General features: G+C 49.7%; 1 protein-coding gene across 1 annotated transcript in view; it reads right to left on the reverse strand.

Moving 5' to 3' along the window:
- Positions 1 to 17488, reverse strand: part of LOC122808603 (tumor necrosis factor receptor superfamily member 1A-like) — a gene marked incomplete in the record, with an annotated part of 609848 nt that overhangs the window by 77377 nt on the left and 514983 nt on the right. The window contains 1 exon segment of the mRNA XM_044079560.1: positions 12084 to 12109. Coding sequence (XP_043935495.1) covers positions 12084 to 12109 — 26 coding nt within the window.

Here is a 17488-nt window from a genome sequence, read left to right on the forward strand (position 1 = left end):
AAAAGATTGGTGGCTCTGTATTGTAATGAGCCAAAATGGCAGAGGCATGGATTTTTATAGATGAAAAGGAGAGGCCTTTGTCCAGCATCTCAGTCAGGTATTGCAAAATCTGAGGAATATTTGGAACAGCTGTATCAATTCCTTGTGCCTAGTTCCAAGCACAGAATCTATTCCATTTTTCAGCATAGGATCTTCTAGTACTAGGCCTCCTGGCTTCCAAAATGACATCCATCACCGCTTTAGTGAGAGGTGTGTTTTGTATGACTACATTATCTGCCATGCTGCCAGATTTAAGGTCTTGAGTTGGCTGTGCAGGATCTGATTGTTCTGCTGGGACAGTAGATGAGGCACTTGAGATAAGGTCCAGGCTTGGCACTGAGACAAGTACCTTAGGATTGGATACCACTACTGGCGTGGCCAGTCTGGGGCAATCAGTATAATTTTTGGCCTCTCCTGTCTGACCTTTAGGAGTACCTTCGGGAGGAGAGGCAGACGAGGAAAGGCATATACTGTTTTTTCCAGCCGAAAGATAGGGCATCCACTTCCCATGCTTATCTGTGAAAAGTCCTTGTGCAGAATCTCTTTAGTTGGCAGTTTTGAGGTGAGGCAAATAGATCTATGTCCAAGCATCCCCATTTCCTTGTTACCATGCTGAAGACTTGTGGATCCAATTTCCACTCGTGGGGATCCATGAGGTTTATGCTTAAGTTTGTCTGCCAGAGTATTTACCTTTCCTGGCAGGAATTGTGCCTGCAGATGTACTTGGTAAGTCAATGCTGTGTCCCACAAAGTCATGGCTAGTCTGCAAAGGGGGTAAGAATGAGTGCCTCCCTGCTTATTTATATACCACATGACCGTGGTATTGTCTGTCTATCAGTAGTTGTCCCGGATGTAGTAGGCCCTTGAAGGCTGTCAGAGCATTTTGAACAGCTAGCATCTCTTTTTGACTGATACGTAGATGCATTTGGTTTGCGGACCATGTGCCTTGAATACATCTTCCTGCCATGTGGGCTTCCCAGGCATAATCCGAAGCATCCATTGTTAATGTCTGTGTGGCTGGAGGTAGCATGAATGGCTGTCCCATGTTCTGGTGACAGGCCTTCGCCCACCATCGAAACTCCTGTTGTAGGCAGGGTATGAGAGTAATAAGAAGTTATGTACTCACCATAACGTTCCATCTGAGTAGGTATCTTCATTTGTCTGCGACCTTTGGGATACGGATCCGATCTCGGATCCGAGCCGGCAACTTCTACCACAGCATAGTTCCGAGCTCCTAGCTCCTCCCTTTACCCATAATCCCCTACCAACCCTGACTGACTAGTACTAATCTATGAACCTATGAACCTATGACCTCAGATCAAGTTTGCCCCATACCACAGCTAATACTGTGTCCCAGAAGAAACTAATCTAAAGAACCCCAAGTAGGATCATTTTGGTCAGGGGGAAGGAGGGGGGGATGACTGCAGACAAATGAAGATACCTACTCAGATGGAACGTTATGGTGAGTACATAACTTCTTAATCTGAAGTAGGAACTTCATTTGTCAGCAACCTTTGGGACAGAGTCCCCAGCTACCTGAATCTTGGGTGGCCTTCATGGAAGAATATTCCAGAGCACTGCAGAGCCAAAAGACGCCCTACCTCGGGAGACATTTTGTAGTGGCTGATAAAGGTATGAGATGAAGCCCAAGTGGCTGCGGAACAAATGTCATCCAGGGGAACCCTAGCTTTGAAGGCAGCCGATGTAGCAATGGCCCTAGTAGAATGAGCACAGACTCCCTGAGGTGCAGGCCTTCCAGAGCTCTGATATGCTAAGAGAATACAACTAGATATCCATCGTGAGAGGGTAACTTTAGAAACTGACTTGCCGGAGTTGGTTTTGGCAAAGGAGACAAACAACTGATCGGATTGCCTATGACCAGCAGTTCGATGAATATAAAAATGTAGTTGTTTGCGCACGTCTAGAGAGTGCAGCTTATACTCTCCTTTGTTTTGATAGCTGGGGAAGAATACTGGAAGATTAATAGATTGATTAATGTTAGCTTCCGAAGATACCTTAGGTAGAAAAGACGGATTGATCCTGAGGTAAACTCTGTCTGGGTGGAAGACCAAATACGGTGGTTTGACACAGAGAGCCTGGTGTTCCGAGACCCTCTTGGCTGAAGTTATGGCCACCAAAAAGGCCGTCTTCCAAGAGAGGTATTTAAGATCAACCATGGCCGCAGGCTCGAAAGGGGGGCTAGTCAAGGCCTGCAAAACTAAGGATAAATCCCATGGAGGTACCACCTCTTTGACCGGGGGCCTGAGGAGGAAGGTACCCTTGAGGAAGATCTTACACAGCTTGGAAGTAATAAGCGGGCCTGACTCCTGCCCTACATGATAGTGTGAAATTGCTGCAAGTTGTACCTTGACTGTGGAGGAACTAGCCCCTTGGTGAAAGACAGAAGTTAGAAAATCTAGAACCAACGCTACCAGCGCCATAAATGGATCTAAATGACAGTGCTCTGCCCAAATGGAAAAGCGTTTCCATTTACTCCGATAGACCCTTCTGGTGGAAGGTTTGTGAACTGCTACTAGAATGGCTTTGACTGGTGATGAGATCCTGGGAGTCCTTATCAGGAGTGGAACTGGAGCAACCAAGCCGTCAGCTTGAGGTTGGCCAGGTTCGGGGTCGGAAGAACCAGGGGGTGAGAAATGAGATCCGGGAGGGGATCCAGAATCCAGGGCGGATGAATCAGGTGAGACCATAGGTAAGGGAACCACGTCTGACGAGGCCAGAATGGGGCAATGAGGATCATCTTGCTCCCCAGCTGACTGGCTTTCTGCAATAGTTTCAACATCAGGGGCAGAGGAGGGTAAGCATAAAGCAGACTGGGAGGCCAAGCATGAACTAGAGAGTCTCTCGGGGACTCCCCCGGACGGGGGATCAGAGCAAAGTAATCATTGCATTTGGTATTTGAGGGAGAGGCAAAAAGATCGCAACAAGGTCGCCCCCATCGGGCAAATACTTGCTCTGCAACTAGAGGATTGAGAGACCATTCGTAAGGAGTCAGGATAGTACGACTGAGCCTGTCCGCTAAAATGTTGTACCGTCCCGGAATGTGCGTTGCGATGAGAAAGCGGTTGGTGGATATCGCCCATTCCCACACTCTCATGGCCTCACGGCAAAGAGTGTAAGACCTGGTTCCCCCCTGTTTGTTGATGTACCAGACGACTGACATGTTGTCCGTCTGCACCGCAATCATCCCCACCGGAAGAGGGTTGTGAAGGGCTTGCAACGTCAAAAGCACCGCCCTCATCTCTAGGACATTGATATGCAATGAGATCTCTATGTCATTCCACATGCCTTGGACTGTTCTGCCCGAATAGTGCCCCCCCCACCCCAGGCGAGAAGCGCCCGTGGTCACTGTGGCGACTGGCGGAGGCAGCGAGAAGGGGCATCCCATGTGGAGAATGGGGGACTGAAGCCACCACACGAGCGACCTTCTGCAAACCCTGCTTACGGGAATAGGATGAGACAGGGACCATTGTACCTGGAGGGTCCACTGTAGGACCCTCATATTCAGCTGGGCCAAAGGCAGCAGCGGAATTGCTGCCGCCAAGGACCCTAGAGCCCTCAGGACCAGTTCCGCTGACGGAGCTTGAAGTTGAAGGATGGCCTGCACGTGCAACCTCAGGTTCTGAAGCCGATCTGGAGTCAAGAAAGCAATCATTAGTCTGGAGTCCAATCTCGCCCCTATGAAATCCAATGCCTGTGTAGGAGCCAGAGAGGATTTGGCCATGTTGATGGTCAACCCTAAGAGTGGAGCCAGACTGAGTAAATAATCCCTGCATGAGCAAAGTAGATGCCTTGTTGGGGCGTTAAGGAGCCAGTCGTCTAGGTACGGAAAGACCTGAATTCCCTGGAGTCTCAGGTAGGCCTCTATCGCCACCAAAACCTTGGTGAACACCCTGGGGGCTGAGGTGAGACCGAAGGGAAGGGCCCTGAACTGGAAATGGCTGGTCCCAGCCAGAAGCGGAGAAACCTCCTGGAGCATCTGTCCACCAGAATATGATAGTACACATCCTTGAGGTCTATTGAGCACATCCAGTCGTTCTCCCGCAGTAGTGGGAGAATAGATTGCAGTGTGACCATCCGGAACTTTACCTTTGGTACCATCAGGTTCAAGAGAGAGAGGTCCAGGATGGGCCTCGCGTCCCCCGTCTTTTTTGGCACCAGAAAGAACCTGGAGTAAAACCCTGATCCAAGCTGATCGGGGGGACGGGCTGGATGGCTCTTTTTTTTAAGAGCTGCTGAATTTCTGCAGCAGCCGCTTCCCTCTGACTGGGTGGGACATCGGGGAGGCTTCTGATTCTGGGGGTTACAAGAAAGGGAATTTGGTAGCCTCTGGATATAACACGAAGCACCCAGCGATCCATTGTTATGGACTCCCACATTGCTAGGTGCCTCGAAAAATGTCCCCAGACTGCCTCCATAGTGGAGCAGCCGAGCAACCCCTCAGGGGTTCTGCGTGGGCCTCTCAGAGAAGGGTTCTCTGGACCCAAAATTCCTGGGACACCCCCTCTGCCTCTAGGGCGGCATCCTCCCTGTCCTCCTCTGCCACGAGAGGACTGGTTGTCCGGAGCAGACTGGGATTGATGCGATTTCCGGAACCACATCTTCTTCTGACCCTTTTGGTTCTTGGAAAAGGACCTCTGGGGAGCAGAGAAGCGGACTCCGATGGCAGACAACGTCTTCCCCTGTCTTTCTCGCTCTGGACAAGGGTGTCGCGAACGGTTTTGCCAAACAGTGCAGAACCATCAAAAGGGGCTTTCGCAAATGACGCCTTAAAGGGTTCTGAGAAGTCAATGTCGGAGCCAGGCTTGTCTCCTCATGACCAGCCCAACTCCGCCTGCTCTAGCGGCTCCCTCAGTGGTGTGAGACAAAAGCCGCATAGAGGTGTTGGAAACAGAACGTAGGGTGGACATTCGGGAGGAGTACAGTTGCTTGTCCCCTTCCGACATGGACCCTGGGGGGGAAGCAGCGTATTCTTTGATTAGATCCCGCTGCATCCGAATGACGTGCGCCATATAGTTCAGAGCCCTCATGGAGAAGGTCGCTGAACTGAAGGCCTGCTTCCCAAGGCTTTCCATTGCGCGAGACTCCTTGCTCGGTGGATGAACCGTGGGGCTCTCCTGAGCCAACTCCCTCTTGGTGGCTGCCGCCACCAACATGGCATCCACAGGGGGACCTCTGCTCCAATGGGTTCTCTCTGTCGGGGGACTCAAGATTTTGTCTGGGCGCCTGGGAACCGACTCTACAGTGTCCGGCTCCCTCCAAGCCCTAGTGGCTATCAGATCCACCAAGGGGTCGGGGGGAGGGGACACCCAAGAGGTAGATGGGCCCTGCCTCGAACGCCTCTAGGAATATGGACTCATCAGAGGAAGCCTTGGGGGCAGACCCCCCCCCCCGATTCTGAGCATTTCCATGATGTCTCCAAAGGAGACATCCTCAGGGGGTGACCTTGGGGAGCCTTCCCCTTCATCCAAGTCTGTATCTTCGGTGAGGGACTCAGGGGAGTCCACATGCCTCCTCTTGCACTTCGACTTGCGAGGAACCTCCTCGGGGGGGGGGGGGCTGTCCGAGGAGTTCTCACCAGCAATTTCATGTTCCGATGGAACACCTAGAGGCGCTGAAGCAGACTGCCCCGAAGGCCGGGTGACAGGAGCCAGGACCAGCTGAGAGGGAGTGCAGGGGGGAGCCGAAGCCAGGACCGGAGGCCTGGATGCACTCAACAGTGCCCTCTCCACCGCAGCGAAAGCCGAGGGGGAGCCGCTCTCTGACAGATCTGAGATCTGACTCCCACTCGGATCCGAGGCGGGGATCGAACCCGGAGCACAGACCATCGGATCCGAAGGACCCACGTGCTCCGACCGGGACGGGGCTGAAAGCACACCGAATCCCTCGGATCCGAAGCTCGGCCCACGGCTCCGAGAGGTCGGATCCGACAAACTCGAGGGAATCGTCGGAGCCGAAGTGCCCAGGACTGTCGACTCCGACCCACCTCCGGATCCAATGTGGCTCGACTCCGAACACTCCAAACCCGGAAAGCGGGTCGGAGAAAGAGTGATAGGAGCAAAAAAGGGGGTCGAGCTCCCCCCGGCGGGGTGGGGTGGGGTGGGAGAGGCAAGAGCACTCCCATCTGCATCTGGGCCTGGATGAACCTCCTCATCATCCGGTCCATGTCTGCATCTGACATACTGAAGGTGGACCTCGAGGAGGCCAGCGAGGCAGGCCTAGAGTGCCGCCTCGATGACCTCGACGGGGACCGGGTCACCTCCTCCTCGGGTCCCGGTGAGAAGCGAGGGGATCGGGTCCGAGGAGGAGGTGAACCAGAAGCCCTGGAGGGAGAAGCCCATTTGGCAGGCGGGGCCCGAGGAGGAGTCCTCGGCCCGCTGCTTATGGTGCTTCTTCCTCCACTTCTCTTTCCTGGCCTCCCTCTCCTCCGGAGCTGAAGCGGGAGGTTGAGTCCCGGCCGGAGGGTTGGGGGCAGGAGTGGCCACTACCGAGGACTGGGTAGCGGTCACAGAAGTACCGGAGGCCTGGGCCAGGTCTGGGGCAAAAGGCCCGCCAGAATCAGCTTCGACCTCCAGTCCTTAAGTGCCCTGGGGTTGAACGCCATGCAAATCGTGTAATCCGTGGAGAGGTGTTCAACCCCAAGGCACCTAACGCACCGGGTGTGGCCATCAGCCGGTGAAAGCTTGTGGCCACACTCGGTGCATTTCTTAAAAATGGCTTTAGAGGCCTCTGACATCACTAAAAAGAAACACACCCGCTAGGCCCCTACACAATACACACACACACACACACACACACACACACACACACACACACACACACACACACACACACACACACACTGCGACCAGCGAGGGCAGGGAGGAGAAATAAATGGTAAAAATTAAGTTAATTTAAGCTAAAAGAAAGTGAAATTAATGTTAAGGGGAACCTAAACACACATACACACTCGCAAAAAGAATATAAGGAGAAAATGAAACTTTTTTTTCTCACAAGATCTGACAGACCAAGAGCTCTGGAATCTAGCTGTTGCTTGAAGAGCGGCAAACTAGATCTGGGGTCAGTCAGGGTTGGTAGGGGATTATGGGTAAAGGGAGGAGCTAGGAGCTCGGATCTATGCTGTGGTAGAAGTTGCCGGCTCGGATCCGAGATCAGATCCGTATCCCAAAGGTTGCTGACAAATGAAGTTCCTACTTCAGATCTGTTGTTTCCAGGCTGTGGCAATGTTGAGTCCAAACACTTTTTAGGTACCACTGAAGTTTCCTCATATGCAGTCTTGCATATGGAATTAGTAGAATGCAGGATGCCATGAAGCCCAAAGCCTGCAGAATTTTTCTTGCAGATAACTGGGCCTTTGTTGCCAACAGTTTGAAATAGGTAGTCAGTTGCCTTTGTTTGTCTGGCGTGAGATAAGCCATCTGGGCAGTTGTAATTAAGCTTGCACCCAGGAATATTATCTCTTGAGAGGGTACTAGTTTTGATTTTTGTTCGCTGACTGTGTACCCTAGGCATGGTAGTAATCTCTTTACAAATGCCAGATGCTGTAGTAGAATGTCCTTTGTTCTCTGCTTGAATGAGGCAGTCGTCCAAGTAAGGATATATTTGTATTTCTCTTTGTCTGCAGTATGCAATTACTGGTGCCAGGCACTTTGTGAAGACCCTGGGCGCAGTAGATAAGCCAAAGGGCAGTGCAGAGAATTGGTAGTGCATTGAGCCAGCTTTGAATCTGAGGTATCTTCTGCAGGTTTGTCTGATTGGGACATGCAGGTATGCCTCTTTTAAATCTAAAGTCACAAGCCAAGCCTTATTGCCCAACATGGGCAGAAGCTGCTGTAGAGTCAACATTTTGAATTTTGGAATATCCAGGTATGTGTTTAGAATAGATAGGTCCAGTATTGGTCTCCAGGCTTTGTCCTTTCTGGGTACCAAGAACAGTCTGGAGTAGAATCCTTGTCCCTGCTCTTGCTCTGGTACTTGTTGAATGGCCCTCATGTCCATGAGGGATGAGACTTGTTTTTGTGCCTCTGCCCACTGATGTTTGGGCAGGTCTGGCCAACTGTTTGCCCTTGGCAGGGTATGGAAGTGAAACTTGTAGTCTTGTGACACTATGTTTAAGACCTATTTGTCCTGGGTTATTATGTGCCAATTTTGAGAAAAAAGTGCAAGTTGTCCCCCTAAAGGTGCTGCCAGAAGATAAGTGCTTGGCGCAGGCAGGGGGAAGTCATTGGGACTGTTTCCTGTATGGCTGTGATTTGTCTTCTCCAGTTTTGGAGGTAGAATCACCCCATTGTTTAGACCTGTACGAACCTTGGGGCTGGGATCTGCCTCTAGGGTGTCTGTACCTGCCCCTGTCCTGGCCTGTCTGACACTGGAAAGGACCAATTCTTTGTAGGCCAGTTTCTACTAATTCTGGGAGGCTGCACCTGCAAGAAATCCTTGACTGCATAGATTTAGCTTTGTCCTCCATTTTCTTCAACACCTCTTCTGCTTAACACCAAACAAAGGATCACGCTGTAATGGAGCATCCAATAGTTTTGCTTTAACATAATCAGGCAGATTCTGTTCTTTTAACCAAGCATGCCTCCTAATGACAGAACTTGTCACAGCGGCCCTGCAGGAGGCCTCCAGAGAATCAAAACCACATTGCAAAGTATGTTTCCCCACTTGTTCAGCTGCATGCAATAAATCCTGCATTTCTTTGTTTTCAGCACATTCTGAATTTGTCAACATTTTCTGTTTAAGCAGTGACATAAGGTATTGCTGATATTTAAGCATATGAAATTGGCAATTTAAAGCTCTTAAAGCTCTTACAGCCAAGGTAGCAGAAGTATAAATCTTTTTACCCCATCTGTCCAGGGCCCTAGAATCCCTATCAGAGGGGATAGGGTTTTTTTGCAGTGGAAGCCTTGACCCCTTTGGGACCCTGAGAGATGGTTTCTGGGTCAGCAGCAGGGTTTTATAAAGAAATGCATGAGAGTCAGGAACCTTGTAGTATCTGTCTGGCTTAACAGGGGCTGGTGGTAAAGTGTCTGAAGATAGACTGGACTCTGAAAATATATCATCTACAATGTCTAAAACAGGTGGGATAGCAAGGGGCCTGTGCTGAGGCAATAAAAGGAAGTCTCTGAGCCTTTTCTTGGATTCTGAATAATCTTGGCTCTACCAGTGGAAATGCTCCCTCATAGTATGCAGTGTCTCCCCAAAGGAATAATCCTCAGGAGGAGAGGCTGAAGGGATAGATTCTTCAGCATCAGAATCCTCATAGGGAGGAATAGAATATTCCTGTTCAGAGGAGGCATCAGAGGAAATGGAAACCTGGTCTGAAGATTCATATTCTGTCTCTTGCCTAGGCCTCTTATCAGGAGGGGGATGTGAACCCCTGATCAAAGTAATTAGGTCTTCGGCCATTTTAAGCATCTGTTTTTTAGGCATGGTGGCCTGTCCAGGAGAATGCTGTACTTGCTTCTTTGTCTTTAGAGCTGCTTTAGTTTTTGCCTTTGTAGCTGAAGTAGGTTTCACATATAACTGTATAGGCCTGAAAACACCCTCAGAAGCTGATGCCTGCTCAGCGGCTCCGGACCCATCTGAGTGAATAGCTTGAGTTTCCAGTGGCCTAGTTGGCTCCACGTGGGAGTCGGAAGTGGCCTGTGGCTCTGAGGTAGCAGGCCTCACGGGCTGCGAAAGCGCCTCACTGAGAACCAGCAAACCAGTGACAGGCCTAGCGGAAGCCTCTTCGGTTTTGGAGCTCGGATGCCTGTCCTTTTCTTTTTCTTTGCACTTTTTATAAACTCCGGTAGTCGGCTGCTTCGACGGCATTATATAATTAAATCTTCTGCCAAAGTAATGGAATGCAAAATCGTACCGACGCTTAATAGTGCATTGGTTAAATCTAGCACAAAACCGACAACTAGCAACGTTGTGGTCAGGGCCTAGGCAAGGAATACAGTAAGAATGAAAGTCCTTATGAGGTATTTGCTTCCCACAAGAAATACAATTATTAACTTTTTCTGACATCGGTCTGGAGCAAGAAAAAAGTTTCCCCAATGGGGTACTTAGCTTTAATGAAGACTTCGGATCTGAAATTCGAATGTGAAAATCTCAGGAGCCGGCCGACCGGCACTTGCGAACTGCTTTTGCTTCGGGCACCGCGCAGCAATAAAGACTGAGGAAAATGGCGTCGGCTGCATCTTTTCTACCCCTGGCATACTGACGTCAGGGAAGAGGCGACCGCAACCGACGCCGGACCTAGACTTTGGAATTCGGGCCGAATGAGGGCAGCCTGCCAGCAGGATAACCCAATGGTAATGACTGCAACAGTGAAACACGAAGAACATCCTCTTGATCATCAAAAACTCACAAGGTCCTGATATGTAGCAAAACCATCTCAAACACAAATACAGGAAGGAAAATGCAGTCCAGTCTAGTAATACCAGTTTTTCTGAATTAAAGAAAATCCTTTAACAGTGTGCAGTGGATGTACCTTTGGGAAACGCTTGTCACATGTTGGACTACGATGTAGGAATTATATCCAAAATCAGATGTTATACCAGGCAACCTGTAACAAGTAATATCACTGGGACTCACATCCATGTACTTTGCTGTACCTTAAATTACCTTTGTAGCTTCTGAAGTAACAAAACCTATACCACGGTCATGCCTTTAACACCTGTATTGAATTAACACTTAAGACATGGGCAAACTTATGTTTATTTTAAAGAAAACAAACCATGTCATGTTCACAGCTACAAACATACATCACATATATTCTTTTATACAGCTATCATCAATCCAATACTACATAAATTGCTCTATTCATGCCTTTCCTTAAATCTCACTCCTCCTCCAAAACATTATTCTGCATGTATTGTTCCCACAATTTCCATTTTTTCTATGTAATTTGCTCCTTCCCTTTTCTAAGATCCCACTTCCAGTTCTTTTACAATATTCACTACTTCAAATACAGTTGGTTTAGACTTTGAGTTCCATTTTCTAGTAATTGCTTTTATGGCAGCTACTAGAATTAAAGTTAGCAAGGACTTACTTTGTCTAGGGAATTCAGAGCCTGTATCCCAGCTAAAAAAAAAAAATAATTTCCTTAGTTACACCCATTTGCTCACCCAGTATTTCTGATAGTGTACTCAAAGGGAATTTTTTTTTAAGTCTGCCAACTCATTACACTTCCAAAACATGTTCCAAGTTGCCTCTTTCTTCTCCATCACACTAACATTTGCCATTTACCCCAGGAAAAACTCTTTGGAATCTGTTTGGGGTATAAAAGTACCTATGTAAAAATCCTAAATCATCTAGAGTTTCTTGCATATGTGGGAGACAGGTCTCACAGACTGCTTTCACAGTCAATGTTCCAAGCAAAAACCCAGCACCAACATGATCAAATAACACTAACTGAAGTTTTTTTGAGTGGCTCCCTCTAAAATTTTATGGAACAATCTGAACCACTGGAAACATGTTTACCAGGCCTTAGACCCTTTAATTTATCTGACGAAAATTCAGACTTCTTAACAGCCTAGGGAGAGAGTTCTGCTAGTTCTGGTGTCTAAAGTACTAAAAACCAGTTTTGTGCATCTTTTTCATGGGGTTTCTGGTATTTGCACAGTGATATATGGGACTACAGGCCCAGAACTACTGTTTTACATCTGCCCCCACATTCCTTTTTCATGCTGCACTTCTGCCCATGCTGCCAAAGTGTTCGTTTGACCTGGAAACCAGCGTCTTTGTAGATCAGGTCTGCGATACATTAATGTGGATAACTGTGGTACATTGATGTGGATACAGAGTAGGAATACTGCAGTGTGTCTCAATTGTACTCAGCCACCCCTGGAGATTAAACAAGGAGCAACTGTAATCCTTTTTATCAAAAAAGAAAAGGGGTACTACATGTCAGGGCTTGTACACATGCATTTCAAGCACAGAGTAAATGTTTGCTGACACTCTGGTCTTTAGCTTTTAGGGTTCCATGTAAAATTTTAACAAAAAACATACAAAAGAATCAAACAAAAAATTGTTACCATATTGTCCTTGATGTTCTCAGCCACTGTTAAGAGACAAAGAAAAAAAAATGAGTGTCCTTCCAACTGTGGTACTCTCACAACTGTATATCTTTAGATTACAGAGGCAGAACAAGCCCTTAAGTCCAACATTTTATACTTTTAGTTTGAACATGCACTTCCTGTTTACTGCTGATAGCACTCATAGCTGCTGTACCCCAATAGATTCAAACAGTTGGTTCTACAAAACACACAAAAACGTTTCTGAAACCATGAAGTACAAGTCCTACATAGTCTTCCTGTTAAACAGCAGCATTCTGACAAACTGGCAGGCACTAATAACTGCTGCATAATCTCTCTTGCACTTCATTAACTAGGTGTTTGCCTCAGCAAGGACTACATCATACATAATTATCAGATGTCAAACTCTGTGAACCCACTGATCTGAAGTAGGGACTTCATTTGTCAGCAACCTTTGGGATACGGATCCGAGCTGGCAACTTCTATCATAGCATAGATCTGAGCTCCTAGCTCCTCCCCTTACCCATAATCCCCTGCCTACCCTGACTAACCTCAGATCTAGTTTGCCGCTCTTCAAGCAACAGCTAGATTCCAGAGCTCTTGGCGTTTTTTGTGAGAAAAAAAGTTTTCTTTCTTCTTTTCTGATTGAGTGATTGTGTGTGCGTGGTAGGTTTATCCTTAACGCTAAAACTTATTATTTTTAGCTTTTTCAGCTTAAATTTTAATTTAATTTTTCCTCCCTCCCCCGCTGGTCGTAGCGTGTGTGTGTGACTTGAGTGTAGGGACCTAGTGAGTGTGCTTTACTTTAATTATGTCGGAGGCCCCTAAAGCCATTTTTTTGAAATGCACCGAGTGTGGTCACAAGCTTTCACCGGCTGATGGCCACACTCTCTGCGTTAGGTGCCTTGGGGTTGAACACCTCTCTTCGGGTTGCTCGATTTGAGCGGCGTTCAACCCCAGGGCACTTAAGGATCGGAGGTCGAAGCTGGTTCTGGCGGGCCTTTTACCCCCAGACTCTGCTTCGGCCTCCGGTACTTCGGTGACCGCTACCTCCCCGGTAGCGGTCACTCCTGCCTCCCTTCCTCCGACCGGGACTCAACCTCCCGCTTTGGCTCCGGAGGATAGGGAGTCCAGGAAAGAGAAGCGGAGGGAGAAGCACCTTAAGCGGCGGGCCGAGGACTATTCATCAGCCCCGCCCGCCAAGAGGGCTTCTCCGTCCAGGTCTTCTCGATCTCCTCCTCCTTGAATCCGATCACCTTGTTTCTCCCCAAGACCCGAGGAGGAGGTGACCCGGTCCCCGTCTAGGTCATCGAGGCGGCACTCCAGGTCTGCCTCGGTGGCCTCTCCGAGGTCCACATTTAGCATGTCAGATGCGGACATGGACCGGATGATGAGGAGATTCATCCAGGCCCAGATGCAGATGGGAGTGCTCTTGCCCCCCCCCCTCCGGGGGGGAGCTCAACCCCTTTTTTCACCCCTATTGCTCCTTCACCGACCCACATTCTGGGGTCGGAGCGCTCGGAGCCGAGCCATGTTGGATCCGGGGGTGGGTCGGAACCGACCGCGCTGGGCACGTCAGCTCCGACGGCTCCCTCGAGTTTGTCGGATCCAACCTCTCAGAGCCGTGGGCCGAGCTTCGGATCTGAGGGATTCTGTGTTCTTTCGGCTCTGTCCCGGTCGGAGCACACTGGTCCCTCGGATCCGACGTTCGCACGGATCGATCCATGCCGGATCAGAGTGGGAGTCGGGTCTCTGATCCGTCTAAGAGCGGCTCCCCCTCGGCTTTCGCTGCGGTGGAGCGGGCACTGTCGAGTGCTTCCAGGCCTCCGGTCCTGGCTTCGGCTCCCTCCCGCACTCCTTCTCATCTGGTCCTGGCTCCCCTCATCCGGCCTTCGGGGCAGCCTGCCTCAGCACCTCTAGGAGTTCCAGTCGAACAAGATACAGTCCATGAGGACTCCTCGGACAGCCCCTCCAAGGAGATTCCTCACAAGGCAAAGTGCAAGAGGAGGCACAAAGACTCCCCTGAGAGTCTCACCGAAGATACGGACTTAGATGAAGGGGAAGGCTCCCCTAGATCACCCCCTCGAGGATGTCTCCTTCGGAGGCATCATGGAAATGCTCAAAATCAGGGGCGGGTGGTCTGCCCCCAAGACTTCCTCTGATGAGTCCGTATTCCTTGAGGTGTCTGAGGCAGGACCATCTACCTCTTGGGTGTCCCCTCCACCCGACCCCTTGGTGGATCTCATATCCACTGGGGCTTGGAAGGAACCGGACACTGTAGAGCCAATCCCCAAGTGCCCGGACAAAATTTTGAGCCCCCCTGCAGAGAGATCACACTGGAGCAGAGGTCCCCCTGTGGATGCCATGTTGGTGGCTGCAGCCACCAAGAAAGAGTTGGCTCAGGAGAGCCCCACGGTTCATCCTCCGAGCAAGGAGTCTCGCGCGATGGACCGTCTTGGGAAGCGGGCCTTCAGTTCAGCGACCTTCTCTACGAGGGCCTTCAACTACATGGCACACGTTATTCGGATGCAGCGAGATCTAATTAAGGAATACGCTGCTTCCCCCCCAGGGTCCATGTCGGAGGGAGACAAGGATCTGTACTCCTCCCAAATGGCCATCCTCCGCTCTATTTCTAACACCTCTATGCGGCTGTTGTCTCATGCTACGGAGGGAGCCGCTAGAGCAGGCGGAGTTGGGCTTGTCATGAGGAGACAGGCCTGGCTCTGTCACTGTGACTGCTCGGAACCGTTTAAGGCGTCATTCGCGAATGCCCCTTTTGATGGTTCTGCACTGTTCGGCAAAACCGTTCGCGACACTCTTGTCCAGAGCGAGAAAGATGGGAAGACTTTCTCTGCCGGAGTCCGCTTCTCTGTGCCCCAGAGGTCCTTTTCCAAGAACCAAAAGGGTCAGAAGAAGATGTGGTTCCAAAAATCGCATCAATCCCAGTCTGCTCAGGACAACCAGTCCTCTCGTGGCAGAGGAGGACAGGGAGGGCGTCACCCCAGAGGCAGAGGGGGTCCCAGGAATTTTGGGTCCAGAGAACCGTTCTCTGAGAGGCCCATGCAGAACCCCTGAGGGGTTACCCGGCTGCTCCACTCTGGAGGCAGTCGGGGGGCGTTTTTCGAGGCACCTAGCAATGTGGGAGTCCATAACAATGGATCGCTGGGTGCTTCGTATTATATCCAGAGGTTACCAAATTCCCTTTATCATAACCCCCAGAACCAGAGGCCTCCCCGACGTACCACCCAGTCAGAGGGAGGCGGCAGCTGCAGAAATTCAGCAGCTTCTGCAAAAAAGAGCTATCCAGCCTGTCCCCCCAGATCAAATCGGATCAGGGTTTTACTCCAGGTTCTTTCTGGTGCCAAAAAAGACGGGGGACTTGAGGTCCATTCTCGACCTCTCTCTCCTAAACCTGGCGGTACCCAAAGAAAAGTTCCGAATGGTCAAGTTGCAATCCGTCCTCCCTTTATTGCGGGAGGACAACTGGATGTGCTCCATAGACCTCAAGGATGCGTACTATCACATTCTAGTGGACAGGCGTTCCAGGAGGTTTCTCCGCTTCCGGCTGGGAGCCAGTCACTTTCAATTCAGGGCCCTCCCCTTCGGCCTCACCTCAGCCCCCAGGGTGTTCACCAAAGTCCTAGCGATAATAACGGCCCACCTGAGATTCCAAGGAATTCAGGTCTTTCCATACCTGGACGACTGGGCTCCTTACGACCCCAACAAGGCATCTACTTTGTTCATGCAGGGATTTTTTCCTCAGTCTGGCTCCACTATTAGGATTAACCATCAACATGACCAAATCCTCTCTGACCCCTACACAGGTGTTGGACTTTATAGTGGTGAGACTGGATTCCAGACAGATGCTTGCGTTCTTGACTCCACATCGGCTTCAGAACCTGATGTTGCACGTGCAGGCCATCCTTCAACTGCAAACTCCTTCGGCGGAATTGGTCCTGAGGGCTTTAGGATCTATGGTGGCTGCAATCCCTCTGCTGCCACTGGCCCAGTTGAACATGAGGGTCCTGCAGTGGACCCTCCAGTTCCACTCCTCATAAGGACTTCTGGGATCTCATCACCTGTCAAAGCCATTTTTGTAGCAGCTCACAAGCCTTCCACCAGGAGGGTTTATCAGAGTAAGTGGAAACGCTTCACCATTTGGGCAGAACACCATCATTTAGACCCTTTTACAGCCCCGATAGCGTCGGTTCTAGATTTTCTAACCTCTCTCTTTCACCAGGGCGCTAGTTCTTCCACAGTCAAGGTACAACTTGCAGCAATCTCATACTGTCACGTGGGGCAAGAGTCTGGCCCTCTTATCACTTCCAAGCTGTGTAAGACCTTCCTCAAGAGTACCTTCCTCTTTAGGCCTCCAGTCAAAGAGGTGGTACCTCCATGGGATTTATCCTTAGTCTTATTGGCCTTGATTGGTCCCCCTTTCGAACTGGCGGCAACGGTTGATCTCAAATTTCTCTCTTGGAAGACCGCCTTTTTGGTGGCCATAACTTCAGCCAAAAGAGTATCGGAATTGCAAGCTCTTTGTGTCAAACCACCATATTTGGTCTTTCACCAAGATAGGATTTACCTCAGGATCATAGGTTCATACTAGGCTATCTGCCCTAGGGCATTTATAAGCCTAGCCAGAATGTGTTTGGCTTTCACCACCCATTTTAAATTAATTTTGCTATGCCCTTTTTTGAGGTTAGTATACTGTGCCTCTGTCGAACAGTGACACAGAAGTGATACCCGGGGTAAACCTACGATCTCCCATCCACTCATCAAGATTCCTCTTGAAGAGAGTCAATGAGGGACTCTGCCTAACCTGGACTGGGATTTTATTCCAGAGTGAAGGGAGCCTCTGGGTTATGAATCTGTCCCTCCAGCATGTCCTATTTATTTCAGTGCTGAGGTTCAAGTCTCTCGAGCGTAGCTCGATGGGATTTGGATTTTCTGAGGTGCAGCATGTCCATTAATTCCGGGTTGGACATGGCTTTATACGTCAGGCACAGATTGCCTCTGAACAGGCGGTATGCCACTGAGTAGAGCTGGAGTTTCTTTAACTGGGCAGCATATGGCATCTGTTTGAGCCCTTTGATCCTCTTGGTTAGGTACTTTTGGGGTCTTTCCAGTTGTTGCAGGTGTCTGGTAAGGTACATCCCAAAAGGGGCATTGTACTCAATTATGGGCCTGATGAGGGATGAGTAAAGAGGCACGATGACCTCCCCTCATCTAGATGTGAATCCCTTCATGATTAGGTGGGCTATATAAAATGTTTTTCTAACCACTTTGGCCACGTGGTTGTCAAATGAGAGATTGCTATCAACTTGGGTCCCCAGGTCCCTAATTACTTCTTCTGTACTTAATGGATTACCACCTATGTGGTAATTTGTGGGCACTTTGTTTTG

This window comes from Protopterus annectens, chromosome 8.part0 (genome assembly GCF_019279795.1).
Source record: "Protopterus annectens isolate FY-2018-M chromosome 8.part0, PAN1.0, whole genome shotgun sequence".
NCBI lineage: Eukaryota > Metazoa > Chordata > Ceratodontiformes > Protopteridae > Protopterus > Protopterus annectens.